This window comes from Brachypodium distachyon, chromosome 4 (assembly GCF_000005505.3).
Source record: "Brachypodium distachyon strain Bd21 chromosome 4, Brachypodium_distachyon_v3.0, whole genome shotgun sequence".
Taxonomy (NCBI): Eukaryota; Viridiplantae; Streptophyta; class Magnoliopsida; order Poales; family Poaceae; genus Brachypodium; species Brachypodium distachyon.
In genome coordinates this window covers 18,981,860-19,001,654 of record NC_016134.3, presented here as the reverse complement: position 1 = coordinate 19,001,654, position 19,795 = coordinate 18,981,860, and the positions used below count along the sequence as shown (strand labels likewise).

The 19,795-nt window shown below is 52.0% G+C and overlaps 1 protein-coding gene and 1 long non-coding RNA gene across 2 annotated transcripts; one reads left to right on the top strand and one right to left on the bottom strand.

Annotated features, from left to right (window-relative positions):
• Positions 1–10,044: 10,044 nt before the first annotated feature.
• On the bottom strand, positions 10,045–12,720 carry LOC106866773. Its single transcript, XM_014902576.2, has 2 exons — positions 10,853–12,720; positions 10,045–10,747 (listed from the first exon to the last, which is right to left on the bottom strand). Exons 1-2 carry the CDS (start codon positions 11,403–11,405, stop codon positions 10,716–10,718), a joined length of 585 nt encoding a protein of 194 aa, XP_014758062.1. The 5' UTR covers positions 11,406–12,720; the 3' UTR covers positions 10,045–10,715.
• Positions 12,721–13,777: 1,057 nt separating this feature from the next.
• On the top strand, positions 13,778–14,446 carry LOC112272311. The gene is made up of 2 exons (XR_002965942.1): positions 13,778–14,058; positions 14,136–14,446. It is a non-coding gene; the product is annotated as an uncharacterized LOC112272311 (long non-coding RNA).
• The last annotated feature ends 5,349 nt before the right edge of the window (positions 14,447–19,795 follow it).

The following is a 19,795-nucleotide window of genomic DNA, read 5'->3' as shown; positions in this document are numbered from 1 at the left end:
GGGCAAAGAGGCGAGGATCCCGTGGGGTCCTCGGTCTCGTCACCAACCGTTACACGGGGTGACGCGCGAGGCGTCCCGAACGCCCGCCAGCGGGAAGACCTCCGCCCGCGCTTGGAGCGCCGGCGCCGGCGTGAAGTAGAATGCCAGTGCCCAGAGGAGCAGGAAGATGCTCCCATGGGCGCCGAGGACGGCTGCGCCGAGTGACATGGCCCCGCAAGTTCCGAGCACCGGCGCTCGGGACGTACGACGGGACCGTGAACCCCAAGGACTTTCTCCTGACCTACACGTTGGGCCTGCACGCCATTGGCGCCGACGAGAAGGTCAGGGCCAACTGATTCCCGATGGTCCTCAAAGAATCGGCGAGGACTTGGTTGCTCAACCTGCCTGCCGGGTCCATAGCCACCTGGGCTGACCTGTGCGAGCAGTTCGTGGACGCATTCCAGGGTGGCTGCAAGCACCCAGGAACCATGGGGGAACTGCACACGGTCGTGCAGAAACCGGGGGAGACGTTGCGGGACTTCACGAACAGGTTCTCCAACCTCTCCTACTCCATCCCTGAGGCGGAAGCGGCCGCCATCATCAACACGTACGCCATCAACGTCCAAGACCCGAAGATGTGTGACAAGCTCAACACGCACCGGATCCGGACCACAAGGGATCTCTACGCTCTCGCGCACAAGTGCGCGATGGCCGAGGAAGGGCGCTTGGTGCCCGAGCTTGCCGCCAAAGCAGCGGCAAACCCACTAGAGGGCTCAGGGAAGAAGAGCGCTCGGAAACGCGGCGGGAAGCAAGTGCTTGCCGCGGAGCCGGGGGCTCCCCAGAGGCCCACCAAGAAGGCGGCGTCGGCGGGAGCATCGGGTAGCAAGCCGGAGCGTCCGCATGCTGCCCCATCCACACCGACGCCACCCACGACGCGCAGGACTGCCGCACTCTCCAGACCATCGAGAAGTGCGAGCAGTGCCACGAGGAGCGCCGCGCTGCCGGGGCTTGCTTCAACTGTGGGGACATCGGGCACCTCTCCCGGGACTGCTCGAACAACCCCCGTGGCGGAGCAGGCCGGGGCGCAGCTGGCGGCGACAAAGGAGAACCCACGGGCACTCGCGGTCAAGCCCGCGGCGGCAAGGACCGACCTCCCCGGGCCCGCTTCCAGGAGCCCTCGACGTCGCCTGCATCCACGGGGGAGCGTATGCTCTCACGTCTCATGGTGCCGTGAAGCGGCTCACGCGTGAGGTCTGCGCCCTCCTCCCTAGCGTGGAGGCGCAGCAGCCGTTGAGGTGGTCGCATGTGCCGATCACCTTCAACTCGGACGATCACCAGATCCGTCCCTTGGGTTCAGGGGTGCTCCCCCTCGTGGTGTCGCCGATCATAAACAATGTGACGGTGACCAAGGTTCTGGAGGACAGCGGGGCAAGCCTCAACCTGTTGTCCGCCAAGCTGGTGGAAAAGCTTCAGCTGCCCCTGGAGCAGATGAAGCCCACCGACCCGTTCTGAGGGATCAACCCCGGAGTGGTGCCGCCCATGGGGCGAATCACGCTCCCGGTGACCTTCAGTTCCCGGGAAGCGTTTCGGACTGAGCAAATCATTTTGATGTGGCTCACACCCTGTTGCCGTACAACGGGATCATTGGTCGGCCAGCGCTGATCAAGTTCATGGTGACATCACATTGCGCCTACGGCGTGATGAAGATGCCATCAACATACGGCGTTCTCTCCATCAAGTGCGACCTGAAGGACGCTGCTTGGTGCATGGGCGAGGTCGTGAAGACCTCCGCAGTGGCGGATCCCGGCGACTACAACGTTGCCGGGAACGAGGATCCACTTGCGGATGAACAACCCGCACAGAAGAAGGCGCGAGCCGCTCCCGGACAGGATGCCGAGGGCAGCTCCAGCTCCAGCCCGCGCGTAAGCAAGGGCACGAAGCTGAAGGAGGAGGGCACCAAGGTCAAGAAGGTGCCCTTGCATGCCGGCAACGAGGCACGCACCGTCTCCATCGGTGTGAGCCTCGGTGACAAATTGGAAAGCGCCCTCATCGCCTTCCTCCGGGAGGAATCCGACGTGTTCGCTTGGGAGCCGTCAGATCTTCCTGGAGTCCCTAGGGAGGTGATCGAGCATCGGCTGGCAGTGCGGCCGGACGCGCGGCCCGTCAAGCAGAAGGTTCGCCGGCAAGCACAGGAGCGCAAAGACTTCATCCAGCAGGAAGTGGAGAAGCTCAAGAACGCCGGGGCGATCAGGGAAGTGTTGTACCCTACTTGGTTAGCAAACCCTGTTGTAGTCCCTAAAGTTGGAAATAAATTGTGCATGTGTGTAGATTTTACTGATCTTAACCGTGCATGTCCTAAGGACCCCTTCCCTGTACCCCGTATCGATCAAATAGTAGATTCTACAGTAGGTTGTGAGTCTTTGTGCTTTCTAGATGCCTTCTCCGGCTACCATCAGATCAAGATGGCAGTTGAAGACGAGGAGAAAACAACGTTTATTACCCCGGTTGGCTGCTACTGTTACACGTGCATGCCTTTCGGGTTGAAGAACGCGGGCTCGACATTTCAGCCTGCCCTGCGCGAGTGTCTAGGACGCCAGCTAGGCCAGAACATCGAGGCCTACATGGACGATATCATCATCAAGTCGCAGCGTAGGGACTCGCTCGTTGGCGACCTGCCGGAGACGTTCAACAACCTCCGCAGGATCAAGCTCAAACTTGCTAGGCTTCTTGGTGTCTCACAGGGGAATCGAAGCCAATCCACATAAGATCGAAGCGATCGAGAAAATGGAGGCCCCCTGCAAGGTTAGAGACGTCCAGCGCCTCAATGGGTGCGTTGTGGCGCTTGGGTGTTTCATCTCAAGGCTGGACGAGCAAGCCCTGCCTTTCTTCAAGGTGATGAAGAAGAAGGGTCCAATCAATTGGACTCCCGAGGCGGAAGCGGCGTTCCAGGACTTGAAGAGGTACCTGAAGTCGCCGCCGGTCCTCGTCGCCCCCAAGCCGGGCGAGCCGTTGCTGCTGTACCTGGCAGCGACGGATCAGGCAGTGAGCTCCGTGCTCGTTGCCGAAAGAGAAGAGCAAGTCCCGGGGGCTGAGACGGAAGGGCCGGGGCCTCCCGGCGAGCCGAGGGAACCCCCGGCTACCGCCTTTGCCCCTGGATCCGAGGGACAGCCCCCGCAGGCTGCCCCCCGCAAGCGGCTAGTGCAGCATCCCGTGTACTTCGTTAGCACGGTGCTGCCCGATGCCCGGGTACGGTACCCGCAGGTCCAGAAGCTTCTGCTTGGGATCCTGCTCGCTTCAAGGAAGTTGGGCCATTACTTTCAGGCGAACAACATCACGGTGGTGTCGGGGTTCTGCCTAGAGAGAGCCCTCACTAACCGTGAAGCCACCGGAAGGGTGGCCGAGTGGAGGATGGAGCTAGCAGAGTTCGGGCTGCGCTTCGCAAACACCAAGAGCATCAAGAGTACCGCTCTCGCCGACTTCGTCGCGGAGTGGACATCGACAAGCATAGAGGAAGAAGAGCTGAAAGCGAGCCTTCCCGGCAGATTGGATGAAGGGTACTGGGTCATGTACTTCGACGGCGCCTTCTGCTTGCAGGGCGCCAGTGCCGGAGTGGTAATCGAGTCGCCCACTGGAGACCAGCTCAAGTTTGTGATACAGCTCGACTTCGCCAACTCTACCAACAACACGGCAGATTACGAGGGATTACTTGCTGGGCTGCGCGCGGCAATCGCCCTCGACATCAAGTGCTTGGTTGTTCGCGGAGACTCCCAACTCATGATCAACCAGGTAAACAAGGACTACGACTGCCCTCAGATGGCAGGGTACGTGGAGGAAGTGCGAAAATTGGAGTCCAAGCTCAAAGGACTTCGATTTGAGCACGTAAAGTGTAAGGCCAACTTTGTTGCAGATGAACTGTCCAAGTGGGCAGCAGAATGTAGCAAGGTGCCTCCTGGGGTGTTCGTGCAGAGGCAGTCGAAGCCCTCTGTCGACTCCAAGACAGTTGCCGGGGAAGCCCCCCCGGCAACTCGAGGTGACCCTGCAGCTACGGGGGACCATGCCGCCAAGTTGGTGGCATACACTAGCCGGGAGCCAGCACCCTGGGAGACGGATATTATTCGCTATCTCAGGGACGGGACCGTCCAGGGGGAAGACGTTGCCGTGGAGCGAGTAGCCCGGCAAGCTAAGATGTACGCCCTGGTGGACGGACAACTCTACCGAAGGCGTCCTAATGGAATCATGCTCCTCTGCGTGCCCGAGGAGGAAGGGCGCGCATTGCTGGAAGATATACATTGAGGCACATGCTCACACCATGTGGCCTCCAGGGCGCTAGCTAGGAAAGCGTTCCGGCATGGCTTCTACTGGCCGACAGCACTAGCCGATGCTGAACTATCAGTCAAGACCTGTGAAGCATGCCAATTTCATGTCAAGAAGAGCAACTAACCAGCGCAAGCCCTGCAAATCATCCCATCCTCATGGCCGTTCGCGGTCTGGGGGTTGGACATTGTCGGCAAGTTGCCGAGAGCAGTTGGCGGCTACGAGTACCTGCTCGTTGCCATCGACAAGTTCTCGAAGTGGATCGAGGTGGAACCTGTCCGAGCCATCACGGCGCAGGCAGCCATCAAGTTTTTCATGGGCATTGCGTGCCGGTTTGGTGTGCCTAACGGCATCATCACCGACAACAGCACGCAATTCACTAGTGCGGTGTTCTAAGCTTACTGCGAGGACATGGGCACTAAGATTCACTTTGCCTCTGTTGCTCATCCTAGGAGCAATGGGCAAGTTGAGCGAGCCAACGCGGAAGTGCTGCGGGGGCTCAAGACGAGAACCTTTGACAAGCTCAAGGGCCCTGGGAAACACTGGGTTGAAGAACTCTAGCCCGTGTTGTGGTCGCCGCGGACCACACCAAGTCGGGCGATGGGTCAAACTCCATTTGCCCTCGTCTACGGGGCAAAAGCTGTGCTGCCCCTCGAGCTCAAATATGGGTCACCTCGGGTACGCACGTACGGCGACAAGAGCCAACACACGCGGAGGATCGATGACCTTACCTTCATCGACGAGATTCGATGCCGAGCTGCTGTGCGAGCTGCAGGCTACCAGCAGGGACTCCGTCGTTATCACGACAGGAGAGTCCGTCCCCTGGTGCTCGAGGTTGGAGACCTCGTCCTGCACCGGATACAAGGAACGAAGGCGGGGAACAAGTTGACTCCAATCTAGGAAGGCCCTTTCCGGGTAGTGCAGGTGACCAGGCCGGGGGCTGTCCGGCTAGAAACCGAAGAAGGCTTGCCGGTGCCCAATAGTTGGAACATTGCGCACCTGCGCAAGTTCTACCCGTGAAACGGTGGCGCCTTACCCACGGGTGACGCTGCGGCAGCGTGCCTCTTTAAGCTAGTGTAGCCGGGCAAGGCCCGATTGTAATCCGCTAGCACAAAGTGAAGTGTTACCTCTGTGAATATTGTGCTTTGAAATTTAATAAGTGCTTCTGTCTCCTGCTCTAGGTGCACAGAATTGTCTCCTCATCCTTGGCTGTGAGCAGGGGGCTGCCGGAACCCCGAAAACCAAGCTCGTCACCTGGACATCCCGGAACGAGGCCTAGCAGTTGCCGGACCCGTCCGCAACGTGCTACGTGCCATCGAGGCACCATGGGAATAGAAAGATGCTCACACCCAAGCCTGAGGTCGACTCTTCTGTGCCCGGGGGCTGGGAGGCAGGATGTTATCCAGTTTGAACTATGTTTTGTGCATTTTGAAATTTTTGCTATGCACCTTGGGCACTATAGAAATCTGACATGCAGGGTAAAGATGAGGCGAAGGCACACTGTGACGCTCGTGGGGTGGTCACGGGTGTTGTCGTCTTGTGAGTAAGTTGTACATATATGGCAATTACTTCGAGGCTTGATGCAGGAAACTGAGACAGAGCCAGTGCCTCCATGCGGAGACTGGTGGTCCCGGGCGTGTGGAGGCAAGAGCAGCGCTTCGGCTATTTAAAGAGACTGGGGCAAGTGCAGCACCAGCAACAGGCAAGAAGGCAAGAGATGTCGCAGAGAGGCGATGGTAGTGCATCCCTCTGCGCTTGTCGCTGAGGGTTTTCCCACCATCGCGGCCCTGCCACATCTCTTAGGAAACGACACCAGAAATGGCGATGAGACAACCGAGAGGTGTCGTAAAGACGCGGTGGTGGTGCATGCCTCCGCGGCTCCAAGGGTGCTGCTGGAGGGTGCACTGCGACCACGTCCTTGTCACGGCTCTCAACAAGGTGCAACAAGTCCAAAAAGAACGGGAAGCTAAGTATCTCATTTTGGGTCCTTGGTTTTTCCCTTTAGTAACACTGGTTTGCTGGGGTAAGCTCGGTCCCTGTGTTGCCGGAGCGTAGGAAGGACGCTTGCGGGGTGAGGACGCCCTTCACACGTGGCTCGCGGGTCGGACCCGGAGGCACGCGCGCTGGGGTAGTTAACCCGCAGGCGGAGTGACTAGCCACTGCTGTTTAGTCCTAGGTTAGCACTGCTGGTCCGTCCCGGGTCCCTAGTCTGGCCAAGCACGTGGTTGGCGAGTCCTCGGGTACGCAAGGCTAAAACACGAGAAGGATAGAGCCCCTTCCCGGCAAGCTAGTTTTAGCCAAAGAGGCAAGTAAAAGTAGCATTGGATATATATTGAAGCTTGAGCAAAACGAGTTAACAAGTAACACTGGTGATGACAAGGGAAAGCTAACATAAAAAGTTCTAAGGCGCCATCCGCCACTTGCAGGGAAACCAAAAAACAAAAGGCAACTATGCGGGAGGTGCTCCCGGGGCGGTTGCATCGGTGTCAGGTGCGTCCTCGACACCGGGGGCTTCTTCGGTACTATGCGGGAGTGGTGCTGCTGTGCATCGTTGAAGAAGTCGACGAACATCCGATCCTGCTGCTGGATGTTGTTGATCACTTGGTGTCCCTGTTGGAACACGCTTGGGTCGAAGGTAATCTGACCCCAAGTCCGCCTGGCGAGTTCCCCCGTTCCCGGGCTGAAGGCGGCTCCGGTGGAGGAGGAGGACCCCGCCGCGACCGTCCGTGATCCCGAGGGCGCATCAGGATTTGGCGACGCGCCCCTGGCTTGGCCAAGCCCCGCTGCTCCTTGCCCGTCCGAAGGGGCGGGCTGAGGGCTCGGGGGCTTCTCCAGAGCGCTGCCGCCTGCCCCAGCTGGCGGAGGCTGCTTTGTGTCACCCGCCTCAGATGGCGCCCCCTGCGTGGCGTCACCTGCGGCAGCGATCACGGCCCCGGCAGGCGCCGTGGCCGATTGCTGAAGGGCTTCCGTCGGAGCATCGTCATCGACCTCATCGGTGAGGTCGATTACACGCACCTCTGCGGGTGCGGGCGTAGCCGGAGCCTCCCCAGCAACTGCACAAAGAACACCTGCGTCAAGTACGGGAGACGGCGCAGATGAATAAAGAAAATGTGGGAACTCGCACTTACCTGCCGCCGGGCCGGTGCCCTGCGAGCTCGAATCAGGGACCCTTGGGTCCCCAGCGGCCGCTGCCGCTGTCACAGCCGCCGCGTCAGCGGCGTTTCCGTCGCCACCGCCTGATGCCGGGCGGGCCTTCTTGGTCGGGGCTGCCGGCGATGTGCTGGTCAACGAACTGAAAATCACAAGAACAAGTTAGTCTGGCACACGAAAAATTTGTGAAACATTGAACTTACCCCGCCGGTTTGAGCCTAAGCACCCTGTCCGCCAGGATGCCCCTCGCCGGAAGGCCGCTTCGCGCGGGGAGAGCTGTCGGAGCCGCCGAGGTGGTTGTTGCAGTCGCATCGCCGCTGCCGGAGGCCCCAGCGCCACGTCGCCATGAGGCTCTTGAGGCTGCGGGCTGGCTTCGTGCCTGCTCGCCCGCTCCGCCGCGGACCGCCTCACCAGGGGGACGTCGTCTTCCTCGTCATGAGCGCGACCCCGCCGGTTGCCGAGGGAACACCGTCGTCGTCGTCGTCGCTGAGGTCTCCCCCGATGCCTAACGAGGAGTCGTCAGAGTCCGAGTCCTCTGCCCTGGCGGAGGACTAGCCTTGGCCCCCCTTCCCCGAGTCAGCAGCCGGCTCATTGCCCTTGCGGGCCTAGGCTGCGCGGGGGAGGGCTGCGCCGAGGGGTCCTCCATGATCCCCCCACTCGTCGCAGAGTGGGAGATCCTGGGCTCCCGGGTTCGGGATCCCGACGTGGAGCGGGTGCGCTCCAAGCGGGGGCAGCCGGTAAGGTTCGTCCTTGCCGGTGATGCCCTTCACCCAGAACTGCACCTCCCCCGGGAGGAGGTCCGTGCGCTGCAGCCGGGTCCGGTCGCCGGCCTCGGTGTACATCCACGCCGGATGTGAGCGCCGCTGCAGGGGAGCCACTCGCCTCCCGATGAAGTGGCGCGCCACATTCGTGTCCGTGAGCCCAGCCTCACGGAGCGCCTTGATCTTTGCACAGATTCGGGCCAGCTCCTCGTCCTTCTGGTCCCGGAGCGTCCAGTCGTCAGAGCCCTTCGGAGGCCCGAGGGGCTCCTCGTGGAACTCCTGGAGCTCGTCAGTGCACACCCAACACCAGTCGCGATGCCACTCATGCTCGATCTTCTTCTTCCCCAGCTCAATGAATTCCGACTTGATCCTGTCGTGAAATCGGAAGACTACTCCCGAGGACAGGGGAGCCTTCTTCTCCACCCTCGAGTAGTAGTGGTGGCGGAATAACGCCACCGACGGCATCACCCCCACGAACGCTTCACAGAGGTGTTGGAAGACAGCCAGTGTGAAGAATGACGTGGGGTGAAGCTGCGCCATGATGAACCCGTTGGTCTCCATGATGGCTGAAAGGAAGTAGGAGTGCGGCGGCACGAACCCGGCAAGGATGAACCTCCCGAAGATCCGGAAGTACTGCCCATCGCGCTCCGCATCGACGGGGAGAATCCGCGTTGGCCCGTACTCGTTTGCTTGGTGGGCAGCGCCAAGACCAGCTTGTCGACCCCCTCGCCGTTGTACCCGGGGGGGAGGAAGGTGAACTTAGCCCGCATTTCCTCATCCTTCCGGGCCCTGTCCGACAACTCCTTCTTGCCAGCCTTATCGCGTTTTTCCCTTTTGCTGGTGCTCCCCTTGGGACGGTTCTAGCCCTTGGAAGACATCGGCGGAGGTGGAGAGGTGATTTGGTTGGAGTTGGGGCGCGGGGAGCTTGGGAGGAGGCAATGGCAGGAGTGAGAGACAATGGGGAGTGCCCGCCGCCGGCCTTGGGTATTTATCAGGGCTGGCGGACTGCAACGGACACTCCCCCGATCGGCAATATAGAGCCCTAATATAGAGCCCTAAAGAACCGGAGATTAAGAAGCGGGTGCGCGACGTGCCCTTAACTCTCTGGTGATTAAGGGGGATAAGGCACGAAATCGTGCGCCCGACCGTTTCGCTCGAAGAAGTGGAACTATAAATGTGGTCTGCGAGGCCGGGTGTCAGGGGTTTTTCCCCTTGGGACCCACATGTCGAATGGGGCGTAGCCCGGCAACCGACCGAGGATCGCACTTACTGGAAGTTTCAAGACTGCCGGCCCACGCCCGGGGGCTACTGTCGTACCAGTGGCCCACGGGGTCCCACTGATACGGGACGCGTGGGTCGCCAGTAACGAAGCCCCATCAGGAGGACTCCCGGGAAGCGACAAGTCCGGGAAGCCTGCCTCCAGGAGACGGCCTTTGGTGAAGGTGAAGCCAAGGGCCGAGTACAAGAAGCCCCCGGAAACCCCGGTCTCGGAAAGCGGAAGGAATGCCTCCCAGCAACCAGCCGAGTGTGCTAGCCGGGAAGATGCACCCCAGCAACCCGCGCTCGGGTATGCAGGCGGAACCTGCAGAATAGTGAAGACAGGACAAGACGGCGGGTGCAGTGCATTTAATGCACCGACAAGAGACTTATTGACAGGCCTAGGCTTGCTGAGCAAGGCTAGGGCGACTACCCTGCGAACCGTTTTTTCTACCGTGTACAGTAGACAGGGCGCTGCATGGCGTCCAGCGCGGATCAACCAAAGTGTATCTCGTGTGGCCGGGACACGCGTCTGGAAAACGTGTCACGCTGCATGCTTAGGCACCTGTGGTATCCCCTTGTCTATAAAAAAGAGGACCAATGTCACTGGTCAAAGGGTTCCAACCCCAGTTATTAGAACATAGGACAGCGTTCACCTAAGTAGCCCACCCGGGAACCTCTCGGGTGATCTGTACGCACTCAAACTTGTGAATACAACTCAGAACAGGACGTGGGGTATTACACCTTCGGGTGGCCCGAACCTGGGTAAACTCTCGTGTCTACACTTCATGTCTTTCGCCAGGCCGGCGATCGCCGGGGCGATCACCTCGCCCTCCACCGAAACAAAAAGAGGGTGCTCGGCATCCCCGGTGCCGGAGACCGTGCTCCGACATCAGTGGGTGAAAGCAGTGCCCTGACACCACCAAGAAAGGCCAATAACAGTAGCTGTGGATTTCAGAAACTGTCCATTGGCCACTTTGACATTCAAGGTGGAGGCCTCCTGGACTTTGCACTGAGCTCGAGCCACAGAAGAAGAATCGACAAATGTGTGGGTACTGCCCAAGTCCACTAGTAAGACCATGACTTGGTTGCCAACCAACGCTCGCAGCCGAAAGGTGCCTAAGTCTTCAGTACTAGCCATGGCATCGACAGATAAATGACATAGAGTTGCTGCTGCTGTTGGAGGTTCGGCCAAAAGAGAAAGTGCCTGCACCGTGTCTTCAGACAAGACTTCACCATAATCCCCCACTTCAATCATGCACCGGTTTGCAGCTCGTCACGATGCCCTAGCACAAAATGAGGCACAAACCAGCGAGGATTCAGGGTGGAATCAACTGATAACAAGCGATACATGATGGACTCAAAAATTCGTTTGTAATCAGCTATCGTACCTGTCTGCTTCAGCTGAAGCAGAAAAGACATTTGGCCGTCGAATTCGTCAGAACCGAACTCCTCGACGACGGCCGTGATGAAGGCATCCAAACGAAGCTGACGATGTGTGCGCTTGTACGCCTGCAGCCACAAAGCCGCGTGTTCCTCGAAGTAGAGCGTCGCGGTGCTAACCCAGTTGTGCTCAAGGACGTTATACATGTCGAAGTAGGTGTAGCAGAGGTCAACCCACAGCAAGGGATTCTCGCCCTTGAAGGTGGGGAAATGGTGCTTCGGTGGTTTTGGGTAGACGTCGCCACCGTGGCGATCCTCCTCCTGGCCGAGGTCCCCGCGGTCTGCAGCGCCCGGAGCCGGCGGACGACGGTGGTCCTCCAGCCGGGGCGGGCCGTTTTTGGTGAGCCGCGCCGGGCGACCAGGTTGGGTCCGGTGGGACGGATGCGGCTGGTGCAGACGGTCCTCCGGCGTGGCCTGTGCTTGCTTGACGGTGTCGAGATCCTGGCCGAAATCATCCACTTGCTTGCGCAGACTGGTGACCTCCGTAGTCATCTTCTTCATCCCGGCAGAGTTTTTCCGTCAAGGCCTTCTCGAAGCATTCCTGAAGCGATTTCTGCATAGTCTCCATCCTCTCGAGCACGAAATGGGTTTGGGCACTTGGATTGCTAGGTTTCGGAGCCGTCGTAGCTTCCTCTAGAACACTCGAACGCCAATTTCGGATTTACAAGAGATAAGCCGAAGCGAATCCATAACCAATTGGTCGATGTTACCGAGAAGATCTCCAGAACGAAGTGCGGAGCGGATAGAAACCTCGCTCTGGATACCAATTTGTGATGTCCCGAAAAAACAACACAAGAGACAGGTGAGAATCGGAAGAACAAGGGGATGAGGAGCAGAGAAACAAGAGGGTGAGAGTTCAGATCGGTTCTACTTTTTCTGTTCCATAAAAATTGACACGGTTTTAAACTAATTCTAATCCAAAGCCATGTCAATTTTTATGAAACGAGGGAGTATTTATTTTCTTCGATGCCAAGAACAGAGTTGGGCTCCCCGCCAAACTCTTTTCTACCGGGAAGGCTACCTACCGGTGTCTCTCCTCCAATCACGCTTTGCCACGTCATAGTGTTCATCTGCACCCCATTTTATCTCTCCACTGTATTCAATAGCTAGGTCCCACCCACGTGCTCTTTTATCTCACCAACACCGGTACCTATTTCAAATAGCATTGCAATTGTTTCACTAGAGTATATACTATATCATTGATACACCACTGGCATTTTGCAATATCATCACTAGAATACCGTCTGATTTCATTACCATATCTACTGAATATCAATTATTATTTTATTTGAAAAATGAGATAATTACTTTATCATTATTTTTACTGGCATATCATTGAAATGGTTTTTATGCCAACGAAATTTTCTGTGATATACACATAAATCAAACTGATTTCAATGATTTTTCAATGATGTACACATAAATTTCAACGATATTTCAATGAGTTCAATGAAATGCAACAAAATTCAAGGATATTGCCAACGGAATTTTCTATGATATACACATAAATCTCACTGATTTCAATGATTTTTGAATGATGTGTACATAAATTTCAACGATATTTCAATGAGTTCAATGATATGCAACAAAATTCAATGATATTCAAATGGTATGGGACAAAGTCAACGATACATTAATTAGATATCAACGAAATATGCTCAAAATTCAAATGGTAAGGGACAAAATCGATGATACATCAACGATATATCAATGGTACATCAACGAGATATCAATGAGAATACAAATTTGTGAGCAAATTTCCGCAACACAAATCGAACTGTACGGGCCGACGGCGGCCAGATCCGGCCCCATCCATGGAAAATTTCCCAAATCAAATTTCATTGAGATACCAATAAGATTTTTGCTTCATATTTGCTTCATATGGAACAAAATAAACGACACACCAATGAGATATATTTGAAACTCGATTGGAACTAAACAAAAACTGGATACGTCAATGAGATATACGTTTTTTAGATGCACCAATGATTTCCACCAATAATTACAAAATCTAAATCTAAATCAACTAGCCAAGAAGGTAGCTAATTAATAATGGTCGCGACCTGGACCGCGTCCTGGTCGGAGGAGACGAAGAAGGAGGCGTTGCAGGATCCGCGGGGTCAGACGTAGCGACGACGGGCTGCCGACGGGATTGGAGGAGGGACGCCGGCCGGGCCACGAGGGAGGGAGGAGGCCGTGGCGGAGGAGGGTAGGCCTCCGCCGGCTTGGCCTTTAGGGAGGGAGGGGCGGCTGCGGTGGCCGGGCAGGATCTCGCCGGATCCGGCCAGTGGGAGGCGGCGGCGGGGGCTTGGCGCGCAGAGGAGGGAGGCCACGCGGATGGTAGCACGCAGCTCGTGCGGAGGAGGGAGGCGGGGCAGCGAGCTTCCCGGCGGCCGGCGAGCGGGCGGGAGGAGGAGCCTGGCGCCGTCGCGTGGATAGGGGGCAGCGGCAGTGGGGGAAGAGACTAGGGAGGGAGGAGATCGGTAGAAGAGAGAGGGATCGGGAGAAGAGAGAGGAAATATCTCTCGTGTGGAACCAGATATATTTGCACGAATCTTGATGGGGAAATGGATGGCTAGAAGGACGCCGGTAGGTAGCTGGCCTGCTAGAATCGCCGGACTCCTGGGCTCCCCCTTATAACAACAGCAGTTCACTCCCTCACTTACAGATTGGGTCCACTCAACTACTCCTATAGCACACACAACTCTCACGACATGGCAACTTCTTCCCAGGTGGACTGCAGGTGGCGCTGGCTACACCTCTGCTGTGTGCGCTGACAACTCCATGGTGATGGAGGCAGGAGGCGTGACACAACCTCCCCTCGAGCGGGGCTGCGGCAGCCTGGACCAAGCCCCCACTCCTCTGCCTCTCTCCCTTCCCGCCGCAGCAGCGGGTCTGAGCGGCCTGGACAGCGGCCCAGCCCCCCTCCCTCTCTCTCCCTCCCCGCCGCAGCAGCGAGTCGCAACAGTGGTCTCCTCCTGGATCGGTGACGACGCCATCCCTTGCTCGACTCTGGCGATTGGCGTGGGAAGAATCTAGCGACCGGATTGGGAGGGCTCGAGCGAGAAGAACGGGCAGCTCGGCGAATGTACACCACCACCGGCCGGCGCCAAATGACTCCAGAGACCACGAGCGCGGCAACTCCGGCGATCAGGTATTCAGGTTACCCAATTGAGCAGTATGTTTCTTTTCCCCTCCCGAATTACCCTGAATTTAACTCGCTCGGCGAAGGCTGGGCTCTTCCTGTACCAGTAAACTGTCCCTAAGCTTGACCATGGAGGCTTCAAGGTGTTCTGGTGATTGGGCCGAGCCGGGAAGGTTGTAGTAAAATCTGGGCAATAATATGAACCTTAGGGTTCTTATGTGTAATTTTGGTTACGAGGTTCATTTGTTTTATTTTGATGCCGGTAATGGAGCTGTGTTTTAATTTCCATTCCTTTTTGTTTGTCAATGAAATTATGCTTGCTCATTTTGCTTTGCATTATGTGTCCCACTACTGTAGTTCATAGGTGTAAATATGATGCAATGAAGTTACTTCTGAACATTGGTGTCTTACTGTGGATGGAATGGCATGCATGTTGATCTTTGGGTCTGGATGGTATCCAAGTAAAGATTCTAGTCGTTTTGTGTAGTCTTGTACGATGTTCTTGATCTCAAGTTTTTCCTGTGGTGAATCGGTTGCCAGGAATCCTGAAATTCGATGGATTCTGAGCTTCAGAATGTGTGATGTTTTGTTGTTGCCATAAGCTCTTATTTGGATAATATTTTTGGTAAGGGAAAGGATTCCTAGATGTTACAATTATGTGTAAGTGTTCATTTATTCTTGCATTTTTGCTAAATGATGGATGTAAGTTACTGGGTTTTAGCGTTTATTACTCAGATCAGATTACTTATATTTTCTCAAATCCAAGTATCTAGAATGTAACATTTATTATATATTAAAAGTACATGACGGAGCTATCACAAAAAAGATAGAGAGACAAGAAAATCTAAAAAAAAAAGCAAAACATCTGGCCTTTCCATTAGGTGGACCTGCCGTGCTAAGTATAGAAATCAATGGACGTGATTTTATCCCACGGGTCTCTGTGTGCACCTCATGGCTGTCGTGTGATCTCCTACTAAACTTTGACGATCTCTTACCAAAAAAGATAGAGAAGTGTTGTCGTACTAAACTTATTTGTAGCGTTAGTCCGACTCATTGGTCCCATCGTCTCCTCTCCTTTGTGCTCTTCCCGGCCTCCGGCCTCCTGCTCTCCTCTGAGGTTTCGATTGGTGATAACGACAATGCGCCCGGCCACTAAGACTGCAGGCAGGGACGAATCAATTCCATCAGGATGTACGACAACACTTCTCCGGTGTTGCGGGCGGGCGGGGGGCGGCAGCAGGCGGTCTATCGATCAGTTATGGAGAGGAAACAACTTGCGTAAGATTAGATTACTCTGTATCTTTTCTTTCTAGGTTTCCGGAATTTCCTGTTCTTCTTGGTCGGTCTGGATCGACTGGCAGCGGACGGTCTCATCTATGCCTCTGTTCTTAGAGAAGTGGTTTTAATTCTTTTTTGTTCTGATGGAATATGGAAAGACTAACTTCATGTGTGTCAGACCTTATAGTAATCATTCACTTTTTATGGTTTTGTAACGAATAGGAGGCTATCAGCGACTTGTACAGGTGAAAAGCACTGTTAGGTTCAAATTGTCAGTAGGATCTGTGTGTTGCCGAGTTAATTTTGGTTTTAGATGAAATCTCCAGTTCATGGTCTTCACATTGGAGCACTGTTATATTTGATAAGAAATCTCAAGTCCATTTTCGTACAGAGCTACATAGATGAAACTTCATGCCTGTAAAGTTTCGTCAAAAGATAGATTGATTTGTTCTCTGTACAGAAATAACAAATTTAGCAATAAAACTTCCAGGCAAACTATTGTCACATTATTTAGACAGCCCATTATAGCATGATCGATGTCATGATGGAATAACTACAAAAGAAAAATACCATTGATGCTATTTTGTATTTTTCCAAAATTTTGATTTCACTTCCATATATCTTGCAATATTTAGAACTACTATTGCCCCTTGATTTATCCCTCATTAGCAGAATTTGTTATGAACTCACTTCATTTAGAATTATTTGACGATTTTGCAAATTTGATTGTTAAGTCATATAGCGGATTTCAAATGCGAGTTACTATCATCTTAAATGGATAATTAGCATCAAAAATAAATAAGATTGGCGGACGCTTGAGTATTTTTGAAGTTATCATAGGCACTTCCTTATCGATGGGATTGTCACCTACCACTGAATGAATAATCTTTTCTTAATTAGACAGAAAAAGCTTCGAAACTAAGGTTTGATACATGATGGACTAGGGAATACAACCACCCCCGTTGTCCATCCAAATGGTCTCCATAACAGTTGCGATTTGTTAATTGTATTATATTTCATCTTCCTATCAAATCGGTCTTTTAGTCTAGATGGTTGGCTTCTTTATCTTAACATGGTATCAGAGTAGAGGTTTTGAGTTCGAGTCTCAGACCCCCAAATTGAGCTTCTTTCTTTCCATGTCGGATATGAATGGGGGGGGTGTTAAGTGTATTATATCGCAACTTCCTATCAGATCGATTTTTTACGTCAGATGGTTGGTTGCTCTATCTTAACACTATTTATGTTTCCAATCAACTCAGGTAAACAACATGTTTCCAATCAACTATTTGTTGTTCTGCCTTTGTTTAATATATTTTGTTCTTTAACAATGAAATCTGCCAACTGAAATTGGTTCAGCATTAAGAAAAGCTACTGCCAACGATTGTTCAATTTTGGATACTGCCAAAGAATTCAGAATCTGTTTTTCCCTGTTACACGTTTTAGCATCTAGGTTACCACAACCATGTCAAACATCTCACTTGCTTTGGGCTGGAATGAACTTCTAATCACCATGCGAAGATCAATCTGCTTTTCATTCAAACTTGGTGTGGGCATCAACATATTATAGATGGATGCCAATTAAGAAATTGTGAGGTGCTTGACGATCCTACTCTATGAATTTGTTTTCTATAGGTCGTACCTTTCTGCTTTGTGATTTGATCAATAAGTTTACAGAACAATTAATCAAGCAGACCCTGGGTTGAAGTCAGGAAGACCTAAGATTACTCTCTCTCTCTCTCTCTGATGGATATTGCAATATATATGTAGACACACACACCTGATGGATCCTTGTGTTTATTCTAATATTGTTCATATAAACACCGTGAGCACAATAGGATGTGCAAGGTTTTATAATGGGGAAAGAACTGACTTCATATATGTTTCATCTCTTTATGTTCATTTCAAAAGATAATGCACAATAATAACATAAATGCATGTTATTCAATTACTCCGTATAGTTCATTTTCTTCTGCCATCCTTTCATTGCAATATTTGACTCTTATTTACATTTATATTGTCCTTCGTAGCTTGCAATTTTCATGATCGAAGATGGACAATTGAAAATACTAAAATGTCACTTTTATACCCTGAACAGTCACTTTGTAAGGCACTTTCAAATAACATAATATTATGACACTAACATCGTAACTTTTTGATACACATAAGGGTGTTGCCGGCGCAATTGTGCGGGTCACTTGGCTAGTTTTCTTAAAGTTACATGCACCACTTCTTTGGATGTAACATTTTCTAAAAGTTACATTCATCAATACTTTGGATGTAACATTTTTCTAGAAGTTACATTCACCACTTATTTGGATGTAACATTTTTTTAGAAGTTTCATTCACCACTTCTTTGGCTGTAACATTTCTTCTTTTCTTTGAATTTTAGATGTAACTTATCAGCACTTTTAGCGATAACTCGATATAACTTATCTTTTGTTGGTCCTTTTCTGGAGATGTTCACGGAGATACAGCAATGGCTGGAGGTGGAAGAAAGGGTCGGTGATTTTTTTGGTCGAAAGTTATCTCCAGTTCGATGTAATTTTTAGGGTTTTTTGTTTCCCTAGACATATATCTGCCTACTTTTGTGTTCTCATGGCGGTCTGGAGGTAGAAGAAAGGGATGGTAGCTTTTTAAGGGTGGGCTTCAAGCTAGGTTGATCACGTGATGGAAGCAGACCATAAACAAGGTTTTCTGCAGGTTTTTAACTGAATTTCAATGCCCCAATGAAGCGTTTTGATCTCTTGCATGGAAAAAAGAAGGGTTCTGTGCAATGCTACCATGAACTGTGATTTTGTGTTTTCTAGCTGTATATGGTCACAAAACAACCTGAAAACTACTTGTACATCCTCTTTTCCTATGTTACTAGCTAAATGCCCGTGCGTTGCTACGGATAAAACATATTAGACTGCTCGTGAATTAAAAAACTTTTATGTGTTAATGACACGTGCTATTAATTTTATGATTTATCTTAGCTTCGATGGAAAACACCATCCATATCTTAATTATTTAACAGATTTAATTGTTGTGTTAGGAGGTGGTAAGCTTTTTTTTTGCGATAGAGGAGGCAAAGAGGTGACGGACCGCCACCACCAATTGCCTCTTTTATAAGAGTAAAGATATGCATGTAGTTTATCTGAACTTTCTTTAATCCTACCTACATGTAAATAATAGTAGTACAACTACGTTTTGGGCTTTTTCTCTGTGAATTGGATCTTGTGTGTGTGCAGGAATTTTCATGGATTAGATCATACAGTATTGGACCAAAAGTTATGGCATCAAACCATGAGGTGTTTTAGATTTTTCTTTTTTACAGCCAAAATTGAGGTAGACAACAAGACAACAAGTACTTGGAGAAGTTTGTTTTCCTCGACTCTTGGTTGATCTGCCTGGATCTGATGTTTTTTTTGTTAGTTGCATTCTCTAGTTCCATGTAATTTTTAGGTGTTTTTTTTAGAGGTTGATCTGATTCCTTTTGTGTTTTCATGGCAGAGGCTGCTGGAGGAAGAAGAACTACGTCCGCAGAATAAGGAAGAAAGAGTTGTCAAGTTAGAGGGCCAGGTGATGAGGAAAAGGATTGCCAGGCACGTGATGGGAAAATAAGAGCACCAAGTATCGCATTTAATGCGAGACCATGGATTTCACTGTCTTCGTTGGGGGGGGGGGGGGGGTGGCACCGTGGCCTGTCGGGAAGCACGTTTTGGGACAAATAGTGCGCACCGCGTAACCAAACATTTTTAAGAAATACTGCTACAAATCATCAAAGTGATAACACAAGCATCAATTCTTTAACTTTATTGACAAAGAACAATGCCACGTATCATCACATATAAAGTGTATAACTTTGCCCCACGCGCAGTAGAACTTGATATACATAAACGACAGCATGCGGCATCTGGTGCATATACGCAGAACCATATCATGGCATGGAAAACAACAAAGATTTCCTTGTACATTCACATCTATTCAAGGAGGAGTATTACAATTTGAAGAGGAAGCAATCCAAACACCAAACTCATTCTGGTACATCAAAACAACAAGGATTTATCTGTAGATCCAAATTGATTCAGTGTACAATAAAACATCTGGCATGATGACATCTATTCTGTTAAACAACATAAAAACGCCATGTACATCGAAGTAACAATTCTAGCTTTCTTCAGCAAAATAGCTGAGGTTCAGCAGTCCGCGGCTTCCAACAAAATGCAGGTACATCAACTTTTCTCGGCAAAGGTACATCTCTGTCTCTACTGCTTATAAAAACACGAACACATTCATTTCTAAATCTTCCCCACGTTTCCCACCTGACAATTAACAAACAATTAGACCCTGCGACAACTGCCGTTTACCGTTTACCCTGCCGATCTTTTTCATGTCTGCGTTTAGCGAATATAATTAACATCCGACTATGGTCTGCTTCCCAGAACTCCTGATCCGCACGTACCTCTTCATCATCCATCTATTCTTT